The sequence below is a fragment of the Erinaceus europaeus genome, chromosome 5, assembly GCF_950295315.1.
Source record: "Erinaceus europaeus chromosome 5, mEriEur2.1, whole genome shotgun sequence".
In the NCBI taxonomy this organism is placed as follows: Eukaryota; Metazoa; Chordata; class Mammalia; order Eulipotyphla; family Erinaceidae; genus Erinaceus; species Erinaceus europaeus.
In genome coordinates this window covers 39484043-39500120 of record NC_080166.1, presented here as the reverse complement: position 1 = coordinate 39500120, position 16078 = coordinate 39484043, and the positions used below count along the sequence as shown (strand labels likewise).

The following is a 16078-nucleotide window of genomic DNA, read 5'->3' as shown; positions in this document are numbered from 1 at the left end:
GATGCTAAAATATTGAAAAAAAATTCTAGACAACTGGATACAGCAGTATATAAAAAATATTGTTCAGCATGACCAAGTAGGGTTTATCCCAGGGATGCAAGGTTGTTTTAATTTACATAACTAAATCAACTAGATATACCACATTAATAAATGCAAGATCAAAAAACACATGGCTGACAAAATCCAACATCACTTTTATGATCAAAACACTACAAAAATGGGAATAAATAGAAAATATCTCAAGATACTGGAGTCTATATACAGATAACCTACAGCCAATATATACTCAATGGTGAAAAACTGTATGCATTCCTCCTCAGATCAGGTATTAGACAAGGCTGCCCACTATCACCATTACTATTCAATATACTGTTGGAAGTTCTTGCCATAGCAATCAGGCAGAAGCAAGGAATTAAAGAGATATAGATTGGAAGAAAAGAAGTCAAAACTCTCCTTATTTTCAGATGACATGATAGGATAAATATAAAAACCTAAAGAATCCAGCAGGAAGCTTTTGGAAATTATCAGGCAATATAGTCAGGAAAATGGAAACTGAACCACTATATTCACCAAACACAAGAGGAAATTCTAAGGGGATCAAGGAGTTGGATATTAGACCAGAAACTATCAAATACATAGAGGAAAATATTGCCAGAACTCTTTTCCACATAAATTTTAAAGACATCTTCAATGAAATGAATCTAGTTACAAAGAAGATTAAGGCAAGAATAAACCAGTAGGACTATATGAAATTAAAAAGTTTCTGCACAGTAAAAGAAACCAATACCCAATAATTCTTTTTCCGCCACCAGATTCCAGACACTATCATGATGCCAACCTGATTTCCCTGGGCAGATGACCCCAGCAATGTATTCTAGAACTCCATCTCCCCAGATCCCACTAGGGAAAGAGAGGACCTCCATAGGTTGGTAGTATGGATCGACCTATCAATGCCCATGTTCAGTGGGGAAGAAATTATAGAAGCCAGACCACTCACTTTATGCACCTCATAATGATTCTTGGCCCATACTTCCAGAGAGACAAAGAATAGGAAAGCTTTCAAGGGAGGGTATTGGGTATAGAGTTCTGGTGGTGAGAATTATATGGAATTGTACCTCTCTTAATCTATGGTCTTATCAATACTTCCACTTTATAAATAATAAATAAATGCAAAGCATACATTACAAAAAAATAAATAAGCCAATACCCAAACAAAAAGACCCCTCACAGAATGAGAGAAGATCTTTGCATGCTATACATCAGACAAAAGGCTAATAACCAAAATATATAAGGAGTTTGCCAAACCCAACAACAAGAAAACAAATGACCCCATCCAAAAATGGGGAGAGGAGATGAACAGAATATTCACCACAGAAGAGATCTGAAAGGCCAAGAAACATATGAAAAAACGTTTCAAGTTATTGATTGCCAGAGAAATGTAAATAAAGACAACAATGAGATACCACTTGACTCCTGTAAGAATGTCATATATCAGAAAAGATAGAAGCAACTAATGCTGGAGTGGTTATGGGGACAAATTAACCATCTTGCACTGGTTATATAAATTAGTTAAATTATATAAATTGGCTATGATTATATAAATTAGTACAACCCCTATGGAGAGCAGTCTGAAGAACTCTCAGAAGGCTAGAAATGGATCTATCCTATGACCCTGTAATTACTGACAATATATCCTAAGGAACCAAACACAACCATCCAAAATGATTTGTGTATGCCTGTGTTCATAGCAGAAAAATTTGTAATAAATAAAACCTGGAAGCAACCCAGGTGTCCAACAACATATGAGTGGCTGAGCAAGTTGTGGTATATATACGAAATGGAATACTACTCAGCTATTAAAAATGGTGATTTCAACATTTTCAGTCCATCTTGGATGGATATTGAAGAAATTATGTTAAGTGAAATAAGTCAGAAATAGAAGGATGAATATGGGATGACCTCACTCACAGGCGGAAGTTGAAAAACAAGAGCAGAAGAGAAAAGACTAAGCAGAACTTGGACTGAAGTTTTTGTATTGCATTAAAATAAAAGACTCTGAGGTGGGGGGGGGTGAGGGTTCAGGTCCTAGAACATGATTGGCAGAGTACCTAGTGAGGGTTGTATTGTTAAGTGGAAAATTGGAAATGTTATGCATGTATAAACTATTGTACTTTACTGTTGATTATAAAACATTAACCCCCCCAATAAAGGAAAAAAAAATGACAGTAAAAAAATTTACATTTCTTGTTTGTTTTGGTACTTTCTGATTTTGACTCAGAACTTTGGCAAGCAAAATGACAACACCCTTAGTTTATTTCATATTTTTGCAAAATAATATTTCATTTTATATCCTGTGGCACATCTTGTAAATAGCAATATTATATAATTTCATAATTCATACTTTAAAATCTTAAACAAATAGAGTATGTTTTGCTCTGCTGTCATTGCTTTTAAGTGAAGTCATCCTTATAAGTTCACGGTAAGGATAAAATTCACATATTCTAATATCTGGAAAGTAAATATATTAGAGTTCATTCAACTAAAATGTCTTGAGCAGCCTTCAAGTACTTCCTCAAAATGTACATTCTATTTCCATTACCTGACCTGAACATGAGAACATCAGGATTTTCTATAGCTATGCCATTAATTAAGAGAAATAAAGAGATGCAAGGATGTTTCAATGGTGAAATTTATAGGATGTACACAGATAATATCTTCTTTTGTTAAAAGCAGAACCATGTTTCCATCTTTTGTGACTACCAGCAAAGTGAAATGATGAACAATAAGATTAATTCAACTAGTAAGCACAAAATAAGTAATTCTAGTCCTTCTTTGCTATGAAATTTCATTTTTACTCCCTTGTTCCTGAAAAATTGATAGGCATATTTTACTTTATTTTCTTATAAGTTTTTTGCTTCACCAGCATCTTCAAGATGGATTTAGCACTCCATCAAAATTATTCTGGTAAAGGTCACAAGTTATATCACACCTTCCCAGCTCAAAGGACAGGTATCATGTTACCAGGTTATACATAATTTTATATACTTTGAGAAGTCTTCATTCACTAATTCAAAAATAAGCCTACAAACACCAACTTATACTTTCTTCTGCACATGTGATATCAGATTGGATGTTTCTGACTATTTCCCACAAGACAAGTCAAACTTAAATCGTCAAGAAAAAAAAAATATCCACTACTTTTGTGATTAAAAGTAAACAAAACAAACAAACAAAAAAACTTACCCATTGCCCTGTGTTCCTTGCTATCACTGCTACTCTTAGAGAGTTGATTATTAGACATTGAGGTTACTAAAATTTCTTTAGGCTTATTCACAATAGGGAAGGAGTAGAAACAACTTAAATGCCCATTTACAGATGACTGAATAAGGAAGTTATGGGATATGTACTCACTAAAGGGAATGATATTCTACTATTGGAAAATGTGATATTGCTTCCTTTTGGGCAAAGTTGATAAAAATAGAGTTTATAATACTTAGTTAAGTGAGTAAGGATTTGAAAGATAACTATAATTTCACCCATAAATGGAATCCAGATAAATGAAACATATGAACTTGTAAAGTGAAGGAGAAAAAAAGGAATAGCAAATCAGTCTCTAAGACTTTGAGGGACTGTGGCAGGCTAGGGACACAGATTTTTGGTGATGTGGGCAGTATGGAAAATGCCCTTATAATCTTAAAAATCTTATAAACTACTATTAAATGGCTAATGAAAAATTAACTCTGCAGGTGTCTCTAATGTTTTTTAATTGTTAAAATCCACCTGGTAGACACTCAAAGAAACACAATAAGAATTACTTGAATTCTTTTAGAATCCTTAATTCTCTAAATATTCCTGATTTTTTTCTTAGATCCTAATTTTCCAAGGGTGGGAAGCAGATTGCTACGTGAGACTTTGGCACTACTTGTCCTGCTTCTATTTCCTTATATATAAGCAACCAAGAGGAAGAAACTAGTCCAAGACCTAGCCATATAAAAAATACATTTTTAAATCAAAAGCACTCTGGCATTATTAGTGCCATGAGGGGATGCATTGGATCGACCTTCTCGTGGTGCATCCCGTGAATACCCATTCATTGGGGAAACTTGACGATCCTTTCTAGCCGACTGAATCCACATGGATCCCAGTCACTTTCAAAGCCAGCAACAAGCAGCTCCTGACAGCTTTCAACCTGACGCTGTTGACTGGCTACGGAAGAAGGGCAAACGCTAGAAGAAGAAGAAGTGCCATGAGGGGCTAGCAAACCTGCATGTACTGCTTGAAAGTGACAGTGCCCAACTTCTGCTCATCCACAGCCTTGAACCTCTGTAGGGTTTCCAGGAGTTCTTCCTCTAGAGGGATGGGCCAAGGCAGTGCAGCTACTAATAGGAACTTCCGCCAGTCCACAAACTCTGAGTTCACTACTAATAATGATGTTAACTCCTGCATCTGGAAGAAAACAGGAAATACCATAGGAATAGTTTTTCTATAAGTCTCATCCTGAAGCTCTTCCTATTTATGCTTCTTGGTAAGAGATAAAAATGAAAGATGTAAAAATGTATGCTTGTGATTAGAGCCAGTCTGATTTTTGTTTCCTCAGGTTCTACCAACCATTTCACAATAAACAGTATGTAGAGGGGTAGTCTGGCGGTAGTGCAGCGGTTAAGTGCATGTGGCACAAAGCACAAGGGTAGGCATAAGGAACCTGGTTCGAGTCCCTCCATCCCCCAAGCGGTGCCACAGCTCTGCAGGTATCTGTCTTTCTCTTCCCTTCTCTGTCTTCCCCTCCTCTCTCCATTTCTCTCTGTCCTATCTAACAACGATGACATCAACTACAACAATAATAACTACAACAACAATAAAAATAAAAAATAAGGGCAACAAAAGGGAAAATAAATAAATAAAAACAGTATGTAGAAAATGTACCATTTTTATTTCCTTGGTTTTTTTCACTTATGGCTACAATAGATTTATATGTGTTACTCTAGCCTACTTTATAATTTTCAAATGAAGGAGGGGAAGTGAATATAGCAAAGTTGTTCAAGGACTCTATACTTGTTGTATAGAAGGAAATGCTCTTTAACAATTATTCGCTTTATAACATTAACTATCGATTGTCTTTTTGAACCCTAAGACAGCAGGAACCTCACATCTCCACTATAGAGGCCCTACTTCCCCCAGTCCTGGAACCCTTGGATAGGACCCACTTTCCCGTATGCCTCTCCCAATCCAAACCAAATAATATTGCATCCGCCAACCACAACCTAACCAACACAACGATTGCCACCTCAACATGCTTCACCTCAGACTGTGTCCAGAGACTTCACGTGTGGAACGACAACCCTTCAGCTTCATTACTCGGGTAAGACCTTTCTTTTTACAGTACACTCTAATTTCATCTCAGGTGGCTCACTTTCTAACAAAGTCCCAAAACTTAGATATACACCAGTTTCTGTGAGAGAGAGCTTATGTTCACACGTATCCATAAACTACTGCAAAATATACACCTGAAAGCAGAAGTACACTAGAGTTTGCAGTGAGTATTCCCATAACACTTCCTCTCCACTATTCTAAGCTTTGGGTCCATGATTGCTCAACAATTTGTTTGGCTTTGTATGTTAACTCTCTTTTCAATCACTAGGTTCCAGATGCCATCAGGATGCTAGCCAGGCTTCCCTGGATTGAAGACCCCACCAATGTGTCCTGGCGCTCAGCTTCCCCAGAGACCCACCCTACTAGGGAAAGAGAGAGGCAGACTGGGAGCATGGACCGACCAGTCAACGCCCATGTTCAGCGGGGAAGCAATTACAGAAGCCAGACCTTCTACCTTCTGCAACCCTCAATGACCCTGGGTCCATGCTCCCAGAGGGAGAGAGAATGGGAAAGCTATCGGGGGAGGGGGTGGGTTATGGAGATCGGATGATGGGAATTGTGTGGAGTTGTACCCTTCCTACCCTATGCTTTTGTTAATTAATCCTTTCTTAAATACAAAAATAAAAATAAACCAATAATTCGCTTTCTATACATTCATAAAAAGTAGATTATCTGTGATATTAGATTGTATGCAGAGAGACTCTCATGCCTGAGGTTTCAAAATCCCAAGTGCAATCCCCTGTACCAGAGGTGAGTAGTGCTCTGAAAAAAAATATTATAAAGAAAAGGTAGAATCATATACCATTAATATTTAAGATCATTCTACATATGGCAACAATACATATAGACATAATGACTGAGTCTCATTGTCTCAATGTTTAGTTCATTTTTAACATTACTCATCACATAGAGAGTCTGTGCATGCTATGCATATTAACTTTAACTTCATTATTTCTTCATTTTGTTTTACTGATTGTCTATAAAATGTCAGACACTGTGAATACTGGCTTTTGAAGATATTATTAGTTTGGTGATCAAATAAGAATTCTCAAAGCTTTGAAATGCAAACAAAGTTGAGGCTTACTTCAGATTGAGTGAGATGCATCCAAATACTAGGAAAGTTGTTTGTTCCAAGGTTCAGGGTCACCAAATCAAGCATGATATCAATGAATGCTTTATTTCCAATTATACCTGTAATTACAATGTAAATACAATGAAAATTATTTTAATTATACCATATAATAGGGATTTCTTTCTCTTGTTAAAATATGATAAATAATATTTGTATAATCATTTTGTCATATTATTTAAAGCTGAAAACTATAGAGAAACAGAAGACATTTTGAAAAGAAAAATAATTTCCTGATACTTCCTTATTATTGTTTCTTAGCTAAGTCAAAATGGCTTTCTTCTGGTTTTCTTTCCTTCTTTCTTCTTTTTTTTTTCTTCAAGTAACTAAACTTTCCTAATTGGGCAAAATAATCAGAGTTTATATTTTAATTTAGTCTTCTCTGACTTTTAATTCAGAGTAGGTTGGACTAAAGATAAAGTTCCCTATATACAGTAAGAGACAATAAAAATATTTTGGCAAACATAGGGTAAAAGTGTTTCAAATGCATGCAGATCACCATTTTGATTAAGATAATATTTATACTCAGTTTGTTCTTAAGATAATAATATATTATCTGGATCTGGCACACTCAATTGAGTGCACATGTTACAAAGTACACGGACCCAGGATCAAGCTTCCGGCCCTACTTGCTTTGTAAATAGTAATGTAGTGTTGAAGATTTCTCTCTCTCTCTCTCTCTTTATAGCTCTGTCTCTTCTCAATATTTCCCTCACCTTCTCTCTGCCTCTATTTCATAAATAATAAATAAAATATATTTTTAAAAGCACCAACCCCTTAGATGCTGTGTTCTCATATACTAATCTAGTTTGTCCAAAAAGAGGTATCTATTTAGTCTGTTTCTCATTTAAGAATTGCATGCAAATGCATTAAAATAAAAACAAAGCAAAATAAATGAATCTACTTTAAAGAAAATGTTTGTCTAAAATACCTTCTAGAGCCAGGAGTGACTCTTGTACATATTCAGTTATCTTTCAGGTCCAGAGTATATAACTATTCTTCTTTGTTGAGCAATAGAGTGAAACACTGATATAGCATCTTAAATATTTGTTTATATAAGTCTTTAGTATTCCTAAAAGTTCCATATGTAACCTTCCCCTAACTTTAGAAAAAATATAATAGTTCCTTTAAAAAATTTCAGTGGTTCAAACATAGTACACAATTTCAAAATTTGGATGATTGTTTTCTGGGCAACAAATTTAGTATCTTTTCTTTTTTGATATGAATGGTCATTCAGCATGTTATTCAAAGATATTCTCTATCCTTTTTAATCACACCTGAGTATCTGATTTATATGATAAGTTTCCAATGTATTAGACCACTTAGTAAGGTAATCTTTATATTATTATTACTTCTCAGATATATTAGAAATAAATCATTCATGTTCCTCAAGGTAAAACCATAAATCACATTGAAATTAATATTCAAAGACTAAAGATGACATGCAGTATACTTCTATTGACTGTAATGGCAATGGTTTATCAAGAACAATGAACCCACCTTCTCTGACCCATCTTGGACAGAGCTAGAAGGAATTATGTTAAGTGAGCTAAGTCAGAAAGATAAATATGAGTATGGGATGATCCCACTCATCAACAGAAGTTGACTAAGAAGATCTGAAAGGGAAACTAAAAGCAGGACCTGATCAAATTGTAAGTAGGGCACCAAAGTAAAAGCCCAGTGGTGAGGGGTAGATATGCAGCTTCCTGGGCCAGTGGGGGGTGGGAGTGGGCAGGAGGGCTGGGTCACAATCTTTTGGTGGTGGGAATGGTGTTTATGTACACTCCTAGCAAAATGTAGACATATAAATCAGTAGTTAATTAATATGAGAGGGGGAAAATCAATTGTATGTCTCAAAGTTTCTCAAAACACAAACTGAATCTTTTTAATATATAGGCTTTGTATTTGATATGCGGACTCTCTCAAAAGTCTAGACCAAGTAGATTAGAAGCATCCAATAGCACAGCTATATACAAGATACCGGATACTGTACAGCAAACCATAACAAAAGGAGTTTTCAAAGTTAACCCAATTAACAAACAATGTGATGATAACATTAACTATCGATTGTCTTTCTGAACCCTAAGACAGCAGGAACCTCACATCTCCACTATACAGCCCCTACTTCCCCCAGTCCTGGAACCCTTGGATAGGGCCCACTTTCCCGTATGCATCTCCCAATCCAAAGCAAATAATATTGCATCCGCCGATCACAACCTAACCAACACAACGATTGTCTCCTCAACATGCTTCACCTCAGACTGTATCCAGAGACTTCACGTGTGGAATGACAACCCTTCAGCTTCATTACTCGGGTGAGACCTTTCCTTTTATAGTACACTCTAATTTCATCTCAGGTAATTCACTTTCTAACAAAGTCCCATAACCTAGACATACACCAGTTTCTGTGAGAGAGAGCTTATGTTAACACGTATCCATAAACTACTGCAAAATATATACCTGAAAGCAGAAGTACACTAGACTTTGCAGTGAGTACCTCCCTAACACTTCCTCTCCACTATTCCAAGCTTGGGATCCATGATTGCTCAACAAATTGTTTGGCTTCGTATGTTAACTTTCTTTTCAATCACCAGGTTCCAGATGCCACCAGGATGCTGGCCAGGCTTCCCTGGATTGAAGACCCCACCAATGTGTCCTGGAGCTCAGCTTCCCCAGGGACACACCTTACTAGAGAAAGAGAGAGGCAGACTGGGAGTATGGACCGACCAGTCAACGCCCATGTTCAGCGGGGAAGCAATTACAGAAGCCAGACCTTCTACCTTCTGCAACCCTCAACGACCCTGGGTCCATGCTCCCAGAGGGCTAGAGAATGGGAAAGCTATTATGGGAGGGGTGGGTTATGGAGATTGGGTGGTGGGAATTGTGTGGAGTTGTACCCCTCCTACCTTATGTTTTTGTTAATTAATCCTTTCTTAAATAAAAAATTTTAAAAAAAGGAGGCCTGAAGGAATACACACTCAATTTTTAATATACGGGAGCAAATAAAAAATTTGAACATTTACTTGTACTTTTCTCCTTAAAAAAAAACAAAAAAAATTTATGAAACAAAATTTTAGTTTTCATAAGAATTATTTATCTGAGAACTTTTTTAATGGGAAAATTAAAAGCATTTTAATATCTAACTTTGTTACTGAAACATGAACTTCACATTTACAACCAAATACTGAACTTCACATTTAATGTAAAAACTGAACCAGGTAAACATAAAATTGCTTTCAGTGATCAAAAAGAAACTTTTTTTTAATTTGACCCTAAGTTCTCTAACCATCACTTGAAATTATCCAGAAAAAAAATAGTTAAGGGTTCATGAAATAGCTCACTTGGAAAGTCTGCCTCTTTGCCATATCTGGGACTAGGTTTGAGACCCAACACCACTGTATTGAAGGGAACTTTTTGGTCTTTTCCACTCCCTCTCTGCCTCCCTGACATTCTCAAATAATAAATAATATATCAATAATAATAAATAAATAATGGAGGTTAATTGTATACCAGGCCTAAAAGAAAATAACATCAATGATAAGAATTAAAAACCTATACTCAAGGAAAATGCCAAAGAAATCTTTTACATTTGATGTAAAAACTAATTACTGTTTAACTTTGTAATTTCAAGTGTTTGAAAAATTTCTTTTTCTTTTGCTGTGATTCATGAAGAGGTCATCAAATTAACATTAATCACATTACTAATCACTTTCATAGTGACTTTCTGTGCTTGATGAGGAAGCTGAATAAGGCCTTGTGTCATGAACTGGAAAAGGTGTTCTAGTATTCCATAAATGGATTGCTTTTCGAGGGTCAAAGTTATTAATGTCTGGAGAATTCAGCTGAATTATCAGTAGATCTGTCATACTATCTTCCTTGATCTTGTCATGCATTTGTGACTTGGTACATTTCATTTGACTAAAGCCACGTTCTGCCTCTGCGGAACTTGCAGGAAGGGTCAGCACTAGGTCCACTAGAGTCAGGATATTTGGATATTTGTGTAAGTAAACAGAATTTACAAAATCCCAAGTCAACTTGCGAATGTTCTGAAATCTAGGAGGAAAAATGAAAAATGTAAAAAAAAAATACTCCCAGGTATTATCCAAATGTTTGTAAGCATCAGTAAGGTTCCTTATGCTTACCTAGCATAAATCTCTAATTTCAACATATTCCATTCAGTGTCCACCTCATCAATTTTCACCTTAGCAGCCTGTAATACTGATCCATAATGTGCAGTCAGGATGGATACCTCTTTTTCTCCAAATTCTGCAATTGGTATGCAAAAGAAGTCACACAGATAAAAGAAATTTAGACACAATCAGAGAACAATAAGTCTGATACACATAAATTACCTTGATTTATCCTCACAGGCCACAACTTAAAGCTGCCAATCATGGTTGCCTTTATCACATCTTGGCTGGCATCTCTGAAACAGTCTTTCAGTCTCTTGATAAGAAGTGCCAAAACCTTGTTTCTCACGTCAGAAATGTTTCCCTTTCCTACAAGGCAGTTACCATGAAAGTGTGTGACTAAATCAATCGTACGTTCTTTTGGCCCTGGCCTGGAGAGAAAAGAAGATAGATAAAATATCAGCAAGCTAGTAATTTCCAAAGCTTAGCTATCTAAAGTCAGACTCTCAGACCATCTCCCCACCCCACTCCTCACCTTGTTTGATATATTTTGAGCATTTCCAGTGTTGACTCCAATGTAGCAAATACATCAGCAATGGAAGAACTTCTATTCCGATTTTCAAAGGAAAGAATGCTGAGGACATTAATGACATCCATTAAGAAATGGACAAATTTGATAATGTCTGCTTGAAGAAGGAACCGTAGCAATTCTTTGACTTTTTGGTGACTAGCTTCACTTGTGCCTTCATCTGCCTGAAACATGATTGAGAATAAGAGATTAATCTTTCTTAGAATGATTTCAAGTTTCTCAATAAATGTATTCTCTGCTATTCTGAGAAGCCAAAGTTGTGTGGCATTGCAGAAATACTTACTGTGTGAAGTTGCTGGACAATTGCAGGATATCCCTTGAGAAAGTTCTGGAGTGCTGCTTGTAATCTCTGAAGCCACTTCCTGTCTCCGACTTGAGCAGGCATCACAGGTTGAAGGTGAAGGTCTCTGAAAGCAGTTATCAGAGAACTCTTGTGAAGAGGGGAATTGTGATAGAAGTGATAAATGCTGTGAAGAAGATCTTGGACGTCCTTGTATAGGGGGATGCTCTGGAACACTACTTTATAAGATAATTCGAGATGATGTGCAAAGCAATATACAGTCAGCACACATGGCTGGATCTCTTTTAATAGCAGGGATACCCTGTTCTCTCCTGTGGTAGGAACATAATCACTTCCAAAACCTACCAGTCTCTTTGCCCAGTCTTGATTTGACAGCCTAACTTGAAGATTTCTCTCTAGAGTCGTTTCAATGGCATTTTTTATCGCTAGAGGATCCTTCCTCTCTAGTGTCTGGACCCCAACAATCTGGCAATGTACTTTCCCTGCATAAGCAAACTGCACATAGACAAGTTCAGCTTCTTTGATCACACTGTCTGTGATTCCATCACTGATGACTGAGAAAAACTTGCTTTTCTCAAGTTTTTCTCTTAGATTCCTCCGTTCAACTTCAGCAATAAAATATGTAAATGTTCTTGCTGATTTGTTAGTCCTGAAAACTGGACCTATGTCCACACCCTTCATGTCATCCAAGTTGCACATCCAGATGAAATCCTCAAGGGGTCTTCCGGTTTTGGCAAGAGCGTGGCATGATCTGAACAGGTTCTCAACTCTCCCAAGGGTCACTTTGCTCATGGTCTTAACCATCAGCTCCGTGGTGGTCCTGTTGACTGGAGAGCCACTGGTAGCTTCCATTAAGGAGGCCTTGGCATGAGCCTCACTGAGGTGATGCGCATTGATGAATTCAGTTCTAAAGTTGTTGGTGCCATAAGAAAAGTTCATTTGGTTGCCCTTGGACTTCACGCCATGTTTTCGACACAGGGCACAGAACATAAGATCGTATAGTTCATTGTATACAAGCCAGGGGTACTTTTTAAGCCAAATTTTCAAAAACTGGTCATTCCTTTTTGGTATGTAATAATTGAGCCTTTTCTGCTTTTTGGAGACGTGGCCCACATCATCTGGAAGACTCCTGCCTTTAAGATAACTCCATATTGTTATTTTCAGTAACCACCAACATACACCCTTGGTTTATGACTCATCTCTGCAACCCCATCTCCCATAACATTTGCTCTTTTCTTTCTAAAAATAAATAATGAAAATAAAGTCACCTCTACTACTTACCAGGCACTCATGCTGTGCCTCAAGTAGTATCTATTAATTATCATAAGCCATTATTCCTACTTTATAGTTAAGAAAATTGGCCAATTACTACTATCATCATTTCATGGTTTAAAAAAAAGGTTATAACACAGAGAGATTAATTTGTTCAGTGTCACAGCACTCATGTAAGTGATGAACCTAGGCTCACTAGTGGGCAGTTCATATTACCCAGCCCAGGGTTCTGAACTTAACTATTCGAGGTTATTAGAAAGGTTATTAGACTCTAGAATTTCTCCATGCATATGAGGGACATTGCTTTTTGTTGTGTATTTTTGAGCAGGGTTTTACATATTTTCAGATTCACCACTCTCAGGCTCCCTTTTAATTCTATGAGACAGAGAAAGTTGAGAGAGAGAGAGAGAGAGAGAGGTGTCACATCTTCTTTCACTGCCTTAGCACTTTTATAAAAAGTATTTTGAAGTATTCATTACAGGCAACAGAATTTTAGCAAAATTCTGTAGTAATTACAACCAGGATTCTTAGATTAGTATGGGGGAAGGAGGCTCTTTTCGATAATGGTGCTGGGAAAATTGGGTTGAAACATGGAGAAGAATTAAACTGAACCACTTTATCTCACCAGAAACAAAAGTCAACTCCAAATGGATCAAGGTCCTGGATGTTAGACCCGAAAGTAGCAATAATAGAGGAAAACAATGGTGGAACACTTTCCTACCTAAACCTCAAGAACATCTTTGATGATACAAGCCCAAATGCAAGGAAGACTAAATAGAAACAAATCAATGGGTCTACATCAAATTGAAAAGCTTCTGCACAGCCAAAGAAACCATCATACAAACAAAGAGACACCTCATAGAATGGGGATATGTCATCATATGCCATACATCAGATAAGAGACTAATGACTAAAATATAAAAAGACCTTACTTAGCAACAAAAAAGCGAACTCAGCAACAAAAAAGCAATGACCCCATCCAAAAATGGGCAGAGGATATGAACAGAACATTCATTACAGAAGAGATATAAAAGGCTAACTATAACTAACACATGAAAAATTGCTCCAGCTTGCTGACTGTCAGAGAAATGCAAATAAAGACAATACTGAGATACCACCTCACCCCTGTGAGAATGGCATACATCAAAAATGACAGCAGCAACAAATGCTGGAGAGGTAGTGGGGACAGAGGAACCCTTTTACATTGCTGGTGGGAATGTAAATTAGTCTAACCTCTGTGGAGAACAGTCTGGAGAACTCTCACAAGACCAGACATGGACCTTCCATATGACTCAGTAATTCCTCTCCTGAGGATATACCCCAAGGAATCCATAACACCCAACCAAAAAGATATGTGTATACCTATGTTCATAGCAGCACAATTTGTAATAGCTAAAACCTGGAACCAACCTAGGTGCCAAAAAACAGATGAATGGCTGAGAAAGCTATGGTATATATACACAATGGGATACTATGCAGCTATTAAGAGCAATGAACATACCTTTTCTGACCCATCCTGGATGGAGCTAGAAGGAATTATATTTATTTGATGAGTCAGAAAGGCAAAGATGAGTATGGGATTATCCCACTCATAGACAGAATTTAAGAAAGAATAACAGAAAGGTAAACTCAAAGCAGAATTTGACTGAATTTGGAGTAGGACACCAAAGTAAAAATCTCTGGATTGAGGGCGAGGGCAGAAGTTCGGTTTCACTGGGGGGGGGGGGGGGAGGGGCAGGAGGAAGGATGTGATAGGACACATGTTTATGGTGTTTATGTACACTCCTATTAATTTTTAGCCATATAAATCACTATTTAATTAATATGAGAGGAGAAAATTGATTGAATTTCCCAAACTTTTTAATGTACAGGCCATACGCTGAGTCTTTAATATGTTGATTCTCTTATAAGCTTAGACCAAGAAAAACAGAAACAACTGGTGGCACAGCTATATACCAATAATATCAAAGGACATAATTTATGGTGATATTATGCTTCATACAACAAATCCTAACAAAAGAATATGTCAAAGTTCATCCAACTGCCAAATAATGTGATTATAGCAATAAATATCTATTGTCTTCTAAAACCCTAAAACCTCAGGAACTTCCCACTTCCTCTATAGAGCCTATATTTCCTCCAGTCCTGGAACCTCTAGGGTGGGGCTCACTTTCCTGCATGCTTCTCTCAATTCATACTAAATGATATTGCATCCACTAATACCAACCTAACCAATGCAATGAGTACCACCTCAGCATGTTTCACTTCAGACTGTATCCAGAGACATCAGGCATGGAATGTCAACCCTTCACCTGATTACTTGAATGAGACCTTTCCTTTCATAGTATTCTCTTCTATTCCAGGTGGTTCACTTCCTAGCAAAGTCCCAAAACCTAGGTATATACCAGGACCCATGAGGCAGCATATGTACACATGTATCCATAAATTAGGGCAAAATATATACCTGAAAGTAAAAGTGCACAATAGTCTGCAGTAAGTCAGTATGAAGTTCATAATGAAATAGGGTCTACTGAGACATAGATACCCTACTCAGCTACTTCCTATTACACTTCTCTCACTCACTCTCAAGCTATTCTTATCAAAGCAAGGACTGCAAAAGCTGAATAAGGGCAAGAGACTGGCATACTTTAACTATGGCTCTTTAGTCAATATCAGGTCACACCATCAGCTGGGTTCCTAGTTAGAGAGTCCTGAGATTCCCAAACAGACATGAGGGACCTAGACCTCTAATTAATCCCTCTCCCCAATATTACCAGTCATCTCTATCAGGAACAACACAATAGACCCCTTTGTGGACCTCCTTAGGATCTTGCCCTCAACTTGGATCAACAACGGTAGAGAATGTTCCATTTTTTGAAGGGAGGATGGACAGCATACTCTATGGTCTACCTGAGGAAGATGGGGCCTGAAATTGGGGCAGCTTGGAATGTTCCTACTCATGACCACAGAATGTGAGCTCAGATCTACAGGGATGCAGAAGTCGCATAGGCTCCTAAGCTGAATATGGGCCCCAGATCACATCAAACTAATAGAGTTTACAGTCAATATTTATACTTTCCCATATTAGGGAGCTACTCTCTTCCCTGATCCAGCTTTCTGGTCATTTTTCTAGCCATGACAAAACCTCCCCAGACAACAACTTGGATTCTCCTGCTTATCAGATGTCAGGCTCAGGGGGAAAAACAAACAAACGAACAAACAAAAAAGAACACGAGTATAGCCATGGGCTCTTTGGAATATAACTAAAATAGGCCTACTAGCTATCT

The 16078-nt window shown here is 37.2% G+C and overlaps 1 protein-coding gene across 1 annotated transcript in view; it reads right to left on the bottom strand.

Annotated features, from left to right (window-relative positions):
• The window catches only part of SPEF2 (sperm flagellar 2), a 305327-nt gene that overhangs the window by 46296 nt on the left and 242953 nt on the right, over positions 1 to 16078 (bottom strand). Inside the window, exons 30-36 of the mRNA XM_060191863.1 lie at positions 11502 to 12648; positions 11165 to 11382; positions 10852 to 11060; positions 10642 to 10765; positions 10368 to 10552; positions 6455 to 6561; positions 4264 to 4446 (exon numbers count right to left, since the gene is read on the bottom strand). Of these exons, the coding sequence (XP_060047846.1) occupies positions 4264 to 4446; positions 6455 to 6561; positions 10368 to 10552; positions 10642 to 10765; positions 10852 to 11060; positions 11165 to 11382; positions 11502 to 12648 (2173 nt within the window). The remainder of the gene's footprint in view (positions 1 to 4263; positions 4447 to 6454; positions 6562 to 10367; positions 10553 to 10641; positions 10766 to 10851; positions 11061 to 11164; positions 11383 to 11501; positions 12649 to 16078) is intronic.